The sequence below is a fragment of the Mugil cephalus genome, chromosome 9, assembly GCF_022458985.1.
Source record: "Mugil cephalus isolate CIBA_MC_2020 chromosome 9, CIBA_Mcephalus_1.1, whole genome shotgun sequence".
Lineage (NCBI taxonomy): Eukaryota > Metazoa > Chordata > Actinopteri > Mugiliformes > Mugilidae > Mugil > Mugil cephalus.
Window position 1 is genome coordinate 2,789,240 of NC_061778.1, and position 10,797 is coordinate 2,800,036.

Sequence of the window (10,797 nt, forward strand, 5' to 3'; positions counted from 1 at the left end):
GATAGATACAAGAACGTATAGCAAAAAAACACTGTTTTATTTCTGCATCTAGCTTCAGTTTTGCATAACAATCGTCTAATTAATTCAGTTAATATTTAGCAGCTCAGAGTGAGCATGACTGTGTCAGAACTCTGCAATTCTAATGGATCCCCTCTGGTGGCACTAATCTGATGCTATAAAAAGATACCGAGATTCAATTTAAATTTAAGCCGCAAAACTTTCTCTTTTTTTTTTTTTTTTTTTTTAGTGCAGAAAAGGTGGGACAGTGAGTGGAGTAGTTTTATATACTGAAGATGCTCCTGTTGGGAGTTAAACTGGGAGGGGGGGGGTTAAACGGGGGGTAAATCACGCTGACTGGGGCCGGATGTCCTCTCGTTACCCCCCCGACCACAGAGGGAGTGCGCAGTGCCAGGCCGGGCCAGCAGACGCGCAGCGCACGTACTTTACGCACAGGGGCTGATCGGAGGCAGAGGACCCGGTCGAGGATGCTGCTTACAGCGGCTCAGAGGGGCTGTCTCTGCGGCTTTATCCGTCGGGTTGCAGCGGCTCGGGTGTAAAATGCGCCGGGGCAGAGCGGGTGTGCTGGTCGGCCACGCAGAGCTCGGCTGCTGCTCCTCCTCGTCTCCTCTCCCATTTCTATTCTAGGGACTTTTTTTTTTTTTATTGCGCCGTTATTATTTCCAGGTCAAAATCTCAGTTTCCTGTGCGGCTTGTTTGTACTAAAAATGGCCGGAGATGGCGGCGCTCTGAAGGATATCAATGAGATTAAATCCCAGTTCCGGACCAGGGAGGGCTTCTACAAGCTGCTCACCCTCTCGGACTCGCAGCAGCGGGGCGGGCTGCCGCGGGGTCCGTCCGCCGGAGCCACGCTGGGGCCCGGGGCTGGACCGGGTCCGATCCCCGGTGGAGGGGTCGGGCTGCTGCAGGGGCCCGGGGCCGCCGCCGCCGCCGCCGCCTCTTCCTCCTCCAATGCCGCAGCCAACTCCTCTCCGGCGGGCTTCCTGCCGCCGGTGCGCGTCTCCATGGTCAAGCTGCAGCCCGAGGACCCGGGCGAGGAGTCGGAGCGGGTGTGCTTCAACATCGGCAGGGAGCTGTATTTCTACACGTACACCAACATCAAGAAGGTGAGCCTGCGCCTCCTTCTCCCTGCGCGCTCGGCCAGAATGACAGGATGGATGCTCAGACTTAGCCTAACATGCTAACCTGCTAGTGTGATGCCCCCTCTCTCTCTCTCCATGCTTTTTCTTTAAAGAGAGCCTCTCCATGCACTCCACATTTCACAGTTTGTTATGCAATGCAAAATGGAGCTGCTGATAGACAGTGAGTGGTGCATCGTGCAGACGGATGCTCGGTGTGAGTGGAGGCTACACAGGAGGGCAGGAAGCAGCCTCCATTCACTGCATCTCCACTGGAAAACCATCCGATCTGGAGCCCTCAGTCTCAATGTGACTCTGTGCTAATGATGTGTTTGGAGCCGCTGTAGCTGAACAGATGTGATTTATTTATCTGCAGACGGTTTAAAAGGTCAAGATCACTGAGAAGCAGCTCAGAGGTTCACACGGGAGACGACAGCTCTTTTAAAATATGAATATAATCTTGTGTTCTGAATCATGAAAGGAGAGCTGGACCCGTCTGTTAGCTGCACCACTTGCTTCTTAATGAGGAATGCTAATAACCCATTTAAGAGGAACTGCAGGACAAATGGAAAAAGCAGCTCCTCCTCCTCCTCCTCCTCCTCCTCTTCCTCTATCATGAACCTAAAAGCCTCAGTCACCTTCAGACTCTCAGTTTTGCTCCACAAGTTCGATAAATGCAGCCGATGAGCCAGGAGCTCGTGTTTTGTCCTTTTTTTACTGATGCAGACGTGTGTAGATGCTCTTCTCTTTTTAACAGAGCTCAAACTGTTTCTGCAGGAAATGAAAAACACACTCAGGAGACAGACACAGTGTGAGGAGCCGTGCATTGAGCCGGCATGACGTGCAGTAAATCATACTCCTCATATATTTGAGGGGTTCTCAGGTGTAGAGGTCTGCGATGGCCCCTGTAGCCACGGGGGAAATAATTAAAACGCTTCCCCTGAAATGTCAACGGATTATCAATAAGAATGAATCTGATATGATTCACCTGAACTTAAGCTACTGACACACAGTCAAGAGGAGAACTTAAAGACGACCCCTTCACCTTTTGCAAACTTCTTAGTGTTGCAGATTTAGTTTTAAACTGCTAACTGTCATCCATCAGTCTGTACAGAATAACCCATGATAGCAAAGCAAAAGGGAAGTTTTCCAAATTTATTACACTCACAAACTGAAATCTCTAAGTTGGATTCTCCGTGTTGGGATGTTTCCCTAACCAAGGCTCTTTCTTCTTGGTCACATACTCTCGATGTTTGGTTAAATGTAAAAGGAGTCCTGCTGGTTCAGACTTCTTTCTGTTTCACAATGACTGAGGCCTCCGTCTTGCTGTTAAAACTCCAGAAGTGGTTTCACATCTTTGCTTCGGTTGATGCGTCACCACAGTTTTGTGACGGCTGCTTCCAAAGATGTGAATTGTGAGCAGCTTTCAAACCTGTTGGTTTCCGGTCAAGTTGTAGAAACATCTCAAGAACAATTCAAATAAAAAACCCTCGTACTCGACTAGAATTGAAACTCTAAAAACTATCTAAAAATCTGGAACATCTGGACTTGAAGGGTTTCTTGAAAACATTTCATAGAATCGATCACACGGACAGAAAACTGATTCCTTAGGGTTAGTATCAGGGTTAGTATCAGTCGCTATCAGACTCCTGTCAGGTGAGTTCCACGTGGACAGATATTCCTGATAAACTAACCATTGCTTTTATCCACCAACCTTTTCACATCTAGAGAAGCTACATCTTCTAGAAACCCAACAACTCCAGTCGTCCTTGTACAGTTTGGCTCTTTTGATATCAGGGTTAGACCTGTATGACCGAGAGCCTCCAGTTTTATCCATTATGACTTAGTAAAGTGTTCAACCAGTGAAGGATTCTGAAAATCTGCGAAGCAACTTGAGGGTTTTCGAACTAGACACTGGACAATGCCACATGTCATCTAACCCTTTTAGATGCGTTTAAGTGGCTGTTTCTCAAAAACCTCCACTTCACCAGAGCAGCTGGTCCCGGTTTTTGACCTGGAAAATTATCCTTACTCAGCTGCTCCATCGATTTCTGGTGACTTCCTGCTTTCAACAGGAAGCTCCTCTCAAATAAATTGTCCCAGAAGGACAGAGCACCGGCTGCAGCCTGACAGTCAAATGCACACATAGATCTTTTCACAGCAGATATTCTGGCGTTTCACATCGAGTGGATTCATGCTGGTCTACTGCGACTCTTAATGGAGCAGTTCAGAGGGAAACAAAAGGAGTTTCTCAATCATTGCTCTTTGCAGATATATATAAATATATATATATGAAATGAAAAGTAATTCTTGCTTTTTGTGCCACAAGCACTGTCAGGACAGGACAAGACGTTCAAATATTCAAGCGTAACCTTTAAACGTCCAGACCTTTTGAGTCCGGTTGCAGGTTTTGCTGTGAGGAGTACTTCCTTTCCCCTCCACCTGAACCGTGACAGCGAGGCACTACACTGTGATCCAGAATGACTCCAGCAAACCCTCAGAGAGCAGGTGTGACCTTTCAGCGAGCTGTCAGCGGACAGAACGATAACACGGACACGTTCGTGGCCTTGAAACGCTCCTGCAGCCGGAGCGTTTTCCAGGTCCTCTGTGGTCACCGGGAGACGTCCGTTCTGTTCCCCTTTCATGAGTTTTCTCTGTGAATGACAACAAAAGAATCCACCAACCTGATGTTTACCATTAAAAACGAAAAAAATGAAATGACCCAGAAATGTTGCACAGCAGAAAGTTGTTGTTGGTAGATTTCCCATGGATCCCCCCGGGGGAGGCTGGGCGCCGCTTCAAAGACCTCCGAACGTCCCTGAGACTTGGCCGATGTTTTGCTTGTGCATCATTGTTGTGTTTTTTGCTCGCTGTCGTCCGCAGGCCGTAGACCTCAGTAAACCCATAGACAAGAGGATCTATAAGGGGACCCAGCCGACGTGCCACGACTTCAACCAGTACTCGGCCACGGCGGAGAGCGTGGCCCTCATCGTGGGCTTCTCGGCGGGACAGGTCCAGTATCTGGACCCCATCAAGAAGGAGACCAGTAAACTCTTCAACGAGGAGGTATTTACCTGCCAGCTTTCCCTCCGCATCGTGATATAATCCTGCTGCAACACAGCACAACTCATTTGTCATTCTTCATACTTGTTTTTTTGTGCCCTAGTTTTGGAAGCTGTGATGTTGCCTCGATTTATACGGTAGCTTCAGTCTGTCAGGTTGTTCCTCCTTTGTAGTTTTAGTGTCGTCTGAACTGGTTCTTTCTGTTTAATGGGATTCCCTATTAAATTTAGGAGGCTCTATCTACTCTAACTACTGCACGCTCTGTTGATTTGTGTGTCTGCAGAATCTGTTCACCTCGTTGGGATTCATTCCTGGTTTTCTGTTATGTTTGTTTCTTGGTCTCTGCTGAATTCTTTTCTGCATTTTCATCTCTCAGTAGTTTATATTAAAAAAAAATGTATGAGTGTTTGCTCTCAATAACACTTATAATTTCTTTCCCACATTGACTTTCCTCTTTTTTTCCCTGTCCTCTTCCCCCGACTTTCCTCCGTCCACCTCCTTCCTGTTTTTTCCAGAGGTTGATAGACAAATCTAAGGTGACGTGTCTAAAATGGCTTCCCAAGTCGGAGAACCTGTTCCTGGCGTCCCACGCCAGCGGTCACCTCTACCTCTACAACGTGGACCACCCGTGCGGGACCACAGCTCCGCAGTACTCTCTGCTGCGCCAGGGCGAAGGCTTCGCCGTCTACGCCTGCAAAACCAAGACGCCGCGCAACCCGCTGCTGCGGTGGGCGGTGGGCGAGGGCGGCCTCAACGAGTTCGCGTTCTCCCCCGACGGCGTCCACGTGGCGTGCGTGGGCCAGGACGGCTGCCTGCGGGTCTTCCACTTCGACTCCATGGAGCTGCAGGGCGTGATGAAGAGCTACTTCGGCGGGCTGCTGTGCGTGTCGTGGAGCCCCGACGGGAAATACCTGGCCACGGGAGGGGAGGACGACCTGGTCACCGTCTGGTCGTTTGCGGAGAGCCGCGTGGTGGCGAGAGGCCACGGCCACAAGTCGTGGGTCAACGTGGTGGCGTTTGATCCCTTCACGACTTCCCTGGAGGATGAGGAGCCCATGGAGCTCAGCGGCAGCGAGGAGGACCTCCACCAGGGGGCGCCAAATAACTCCATGCACTTTGGCCGGGTTCGAACAAGCAGCACGTTGTCTCGTCTTTCTCGACACAGCTCTAAAGGCGGCGGCTCGGCGTCGGTCACGTACCGGTTCGGCTCGGTGGGGCAGGACACCCAGTTCTGCCTGTGGGACCTGACCGACGACGTGTTGTACCCACGCCTGCCGCTGTCCCGCGCCTTTACTAACACTTTCGGGCCCTCGCTGTCCAACTCTGGCAGCGGGGTGGTCAACAGCACCTCAGGGGGCGGAGGAAGCGGAGGGGTCGAGGGACACCACCACCCACCCAACACCAACACCGGCACCTCCAACCCGCCAACGCTCCCCTTACCACTTCCCCGCTCCCTGTCACGCTCCAACTCCCTGCCCCACCCCGCCGTGGCAAACGCCTCCAAGGGCCCCGGCGCCTCCGAGGGCAGCGGGGGAGGCGGAGGAGGCGGGGGGAGCGCCGTGGGAGGGAACAGCACCCCGTTCAGCATCGGCCGCTTCGCCACGCTGTCCCTGCAGGAGCGCAAGTCGGACAAGTCCGGCAGCGGCGGGGTGGAGAAGGAGCACAAGCGCTACCACAGCCTGGGCAACATCAGCAAGAGCAACGACAAGATCAACGTGGCGCCGAGGAGCAACCGGCTGGACGCCGCCAAGGTCCTGGGCACCACGCTGTGCCCGCGCATGCACGAGGTGCCGCTGCTGGAGCCGCTGGTCTGCAAGAAGATCGCGCACGAGAGGCTGACGGTGCTGGTGTTCATGGACGACTGCATCATCACGGCCTGTCAGGAGGGGCTCATCTGCACCTGGGCGCGGCCCGGGAAGGCGGTACGTCTTCAAAGCCACACCCCCTAACCTCATCCATCACCTCATTATTCAGTGTTTGGACGTGACGAGGAAGAGGAGCTGATTTAAGTGTATTTGGCTCCTCTTCCTCCACTTAAAAGTCTTCGGTCTGATTGTCCCCGGTGTCTAACGGTCCTTTGTGTCTTCTCTCTTTCTTTCTCTTTCTCTTGTTCAGAATTTGACAGCACAGAACGGGAACTCTCCGAGCGGCACGGTGGTATAGCTGGAGGAGAAGCTTTGCACTCACCCCCCCCTCCCTCCATCCCTCCATCCCTCCATCCATCTCCTCCCTCGTCTGTTGCCGTCTTCTCTCCGTCTTTTCTGCCAACTTTCAAACAAACGTGTCAAACTTGGGGCCAACAACCAGAGACTGTACCGTACCTACTACCACCACAGTATTATTCCCTCAGTATAACCCCCCCGTCCTCACCCCCCTGTCCTCACCCCCTCGTCCTCACCCCCCGTCCATCACTCAGAGGTGGGAAACGCTTCCTGAATCCGACACATTTGAATAAATACTAATACCTGCATATACACGTATAAAATAGACAGAGCAGCTTTTATTCCTGTGATAATCAAGCAGCTAATGCTAACGTCTGCTAGCCTGCTACAGTTTCATGGCCAGAAGTATGTGGACACCTCGTTAGTCTTAATGAAACTTTACAGGAAGAACTTCACCTCATTCAGCACAGTGTGCACCGATCAGGCATAACATTATGACCACTATGCTGTGTAGGTTGTGACTCATCAGAGAACAGACGGAGTCTGAATGAATGAATGAATGTAAGGTCAAAAGTTTCCCAGAAGAACGTTTAATTGTCCTAATGGTTTAGTTCGCCTGTCGGTGGTTTTAATCTTGTGGCTGATCGGTGAAGGATAATAAACCTTCAACCTGATTGAAATTAGTCTCTACTTAACTCTTTTCATAGACAAAATAAATAAATATAGACAGATGTGCTCAAACGTCCCAGAACATAAAAGCATAAACTCGACTTTATCTCAGACCAGGAGTCATTTTACAAGATGAACCAGAGAGAAACTTTACAGGGTCATCAGAAGCTCTTTCTCCACTAGTGTTGAAGATGTTCAGGCGTCCGTGTACTTTTGGCTTAAAACACCTCGGTATCTACAGGCTTCTAGCGTATGACCCGCTCCCTTCAGGTCTGCCTGGTCCGCACATAAAGAAACCTTAAACTTTTAAAGGTCGGTTTTAGTCCGTTCCGCTGGTTTCAGGAAGCGTTTCCCGCCTCGTGCCTCAGTGGGAGTTACATTTACTCCCGTTCCTCCCCCTGTTTCTCTGCATCAGTCGAGTTTCCGTCGCCATGAACCTGACGTGAGGAGGAGTGAGCAGAGGACCAGCCTCGGGTTCCTCCTCCGTCCCTCGTCCCGTTTCCCCCTCATGCATAAAGACACTTGGAGCCACGGCCGTTGTATTTAAGTTATTTATTTTGTCACGAGACTGTGTAGTAATTTATACTGTAAATAATGAAAATACTCTATAAATACAACAAGGACAAGCGCGTCAGGAAACAGTGACCAAGACGAAGCCGGACACATGAAGATTATTAATATATGAAGATCCTTCTATTGTACATAGCAACGCGTTATAAACCGAATGTCTGCTGTTTTAGGGAACTTGAAGATGTCAATGTGTTTTTATTTGGTGTGATAGAGCGTCTCCGGTCTGTGGGTCTGTGGGTTCGTGAGGGTCCGGTGTGACGGGCCTCACAGCTGCACCTGAAAGACTCTGAACATCATTCCCCTCAACATCCTGCAGCATCGCAATGATTAACAACAATAACAACTAACACACACTCTCTCTCTCTCTCGCACATTCCTTAAAAGGCTCACACACACACACACACACACACACACACACACATCCCCTGGTGGTGTAGCATCACATGTAACCGTGTCTTGGACTCCGTTCCTGTTGCACCTGAATTGCCTCTTGCAAGAATTTGCACATTAGAATAAAAAAACCCGGAGTCGCTCCTGAGCCGCCGCCGCGTCCAGAGCTGCAGGTCTGATGTTTGATCTGATGCCTGTGCAGAAACCGGCTTCTCCCACCATCAACACGCTCAGTGCAGAGCGTCCGTACGGAGGATTTAAAGGATGCACACGTTCGATCTGGATTTCTGTGGTTTCACTCACTGAAGCTTCACTGTTTCATTCGTTGCAACTAAAAACTCGTATTATCATCACGTCTGGACCACGGACAGATTAATAAACATCTCAGCCGAGCTAAATAAGTTGATTTATCAATGAGTGCATTGATTAAAACAAAGCACTGGCAACTACTTTAGTAATTATCCACTGTTAAAGTCATTTTTAAGCAAACATTTTAAAATGATGAAGCTCCTCTGAGGCAGAATTATTGTAATAATTCTAAACATGTTTTAATATTTTAAGTAATTTGATCAAATGCAACAAAAGAGCTGAATAAGAACTAAATGTTTTGGTTTTTAAAATGATCTTTCCGATGCAAGATGAAGCACATTTAATAGCTGCACATTCTAACAAACGACGTGTGTTGAAGCTGGAGTCTGCTGATGGATGCATGAAATCGTTTTTTCATTTCAGAGCGACGTCGTGCACCGATAATCCGACTAAATGTCTGACGCTTTCATCCTGGTGTCGGCTGATTTCTCTTTTATTTCCATTTTCACGACACAGATGCTGCAGCAGCTTCAGGCCGTTTTTTTTTTTTTTTTTTCATAATTTTATCAGCGGCGACTGATTTCCTGCAGACATTCATGATTACTTTCCTTCATGTATTCAGACTTCAAGTGTATGATATTTGGTTAAAATGTGTAGTTTATAGAATAGGTTTCAGGGAAAGTTGCAGAAAAAAAAAATCACAGCCACCGACACAGTTTCATCCAGTTGTTTGTTTGTTTGTTTGTGTTGTTGTTGTGTCGCCTTGTCTGACAGTTCGTCCTCTAAACAGCAGCTTCCCGTAGCTACTTGTTCTGTTAGTCCAGGTTCTGCCCTCGTAGAACCTCTTTACATCCCAGCACTCATCTTTGTTGTCATAGCAATAGCACATCCGTGGAGCGCGTCTCGAACGGAGACGTGAGCTTCGGAGTCGCTGTCGGCTTTGAGGCAAAAATTAATGTTTCTCCGCAACGAAAACAAAAAAAAGGAAAGGAAAAAACTTCAGGTCTTAATGTGAAATCAATCAGAGATTTATTCATGTTTAAAGTAAATGAGTTTGCAGCAGAAAGTGAAGCTCTGCTACGACGCTGCATGTTAATTTTTCTGTGTCCGGCTCTTAAATGAAACTGGAGCTGGAGGTGAAATCAAATCTCAAGCAACAGTGGGAGACGTGAAGCTGCTGTCTAGACGTGATCAGGAGGAATAGTTCAACATTTGTTTTTCTGCACAGGAGCCAAAAGTTTGATAGTTTGAAACGTTCAGTTGCTGGATTCAGTTTATTTGACTCGGGAACAAACATGAGAGGATCATTAAAGTGTCTGTGGCTTCTGTCATTCAATCAGCAAACTTCAGATTTAATTTGTTTTAATTTTTAAAACTTGTGACAGGTTTGAAAAAGTCAGAAGTTGCTTCATAAATGTGTTTTTACCACGAGACGAACCTGCAGGTCGAGAGGTCAGAGTCTCAAACAGATGTTGATGATGTGGGTGAAGGAGCAGCTTTACTTCTGCACAACTACAGGGTTGCAACGTGATTTAATCCAAAAACTCACCTCTCACCAGTGTTTGTGTGTGTGCACACACAGAAAGTACAAAAACAAACAACATGGAGCCAAATGGGACAAACAACACATAGAGCCAACGATGCAAACGCCAAAACAAACTGAACGCTGAAGGTTTCGCTCTGCACAGCAACAGTTCAAACGCTCGGCAGCAGGGGAACAAACATCATCACGGATTTTCTTCTGTCTTCATTCTTTAAGTTTTCCTGTCTCTCTGTATGTGTGTGTGTGTATGTGTGTGTGTGTGTGTGTGTGTGTGTGTGTGTGTGTGTGTGCGCGTGCAAGTGTGTGTGCATGTATAAAATATGCAGTTACCAACGAACAGCCACCACACACACACGCGCTTTCACGCAGTCTATGCCTGCTCTGGTGGAACAGCAGAATCACGTCACTGTACTCAGTTTGTAAATGAAGATCTGTTATTAAAACGTCAAAGCTGAAACTGTCCCGGAGTCTGATTGTTGTCAGAGCAACACAAACACACATTTTAATTATTTAAGTCGTGTTATTAAAGTATCACTAACACAAAAGAGGAGGAATGAATGAACTAAGTCACTAAAATAATAATTTTAAAAAAAAATGTCGTATCAATACTTTTATGTTCATTTATTTAAACAAATAAAATACAACCGTTTATATTTTGACCTTGTTTTTAATACTTCTCTTCTTTCCTGTTGTCGCCACCAGAGGGAGCTTCACACACACAAGCGCAAAGTGCAGCTGCGCTACTTATTTAAAGTCCCCGAAGAAGAAAATTACCCCTTCATGTCGCCGACGTGACGTGAGGCGTGGCTTGTGCGCGGTGACGTCAGAGGATGCAGGAGGGTCGTCCACAATACCGAAAACTAGAAAAGCAAAATAAAAGCGCTACGTTCACCCGCTTTGACCCTGAAGTTCATTCTTTCAGCTGCTACTAAACGATCTATGTTGTCAAACGGTT

At 48.1% G+C, this 10,797-nt stretch overlaps 1 protein-coding gene across 1 annotated transcript; it reads left to right on the plus strand.

Annotated features, from left to right (window-relative positions):
- Positions 1-333: 333 nt before the first annotated feature.
- zmp:0000000529 (WD repeat-containing protein 20) lies at positions 334-10,299 on the plus strand. Its single transcript, XM_047594129.1, has 4 exons — positions 334-1,124; positions 4,020-4,202; positions 4,715-6,121; positions 6,315-10,299. The coding sequence occupies exons 1-4, from the start codon at positions 726-728 to the stop codon at positions 6,360-6,362; spliced, it is 2,037 nt and encodes a 678-aa protein (XP_047450085.1). The 5' UTR covers positions 334-725; the 3' UTR covers positions 6,363-10,299.
- The last annotated feature ends 498 nt before the right edge of the window (positions 10,300-10,797 follow it).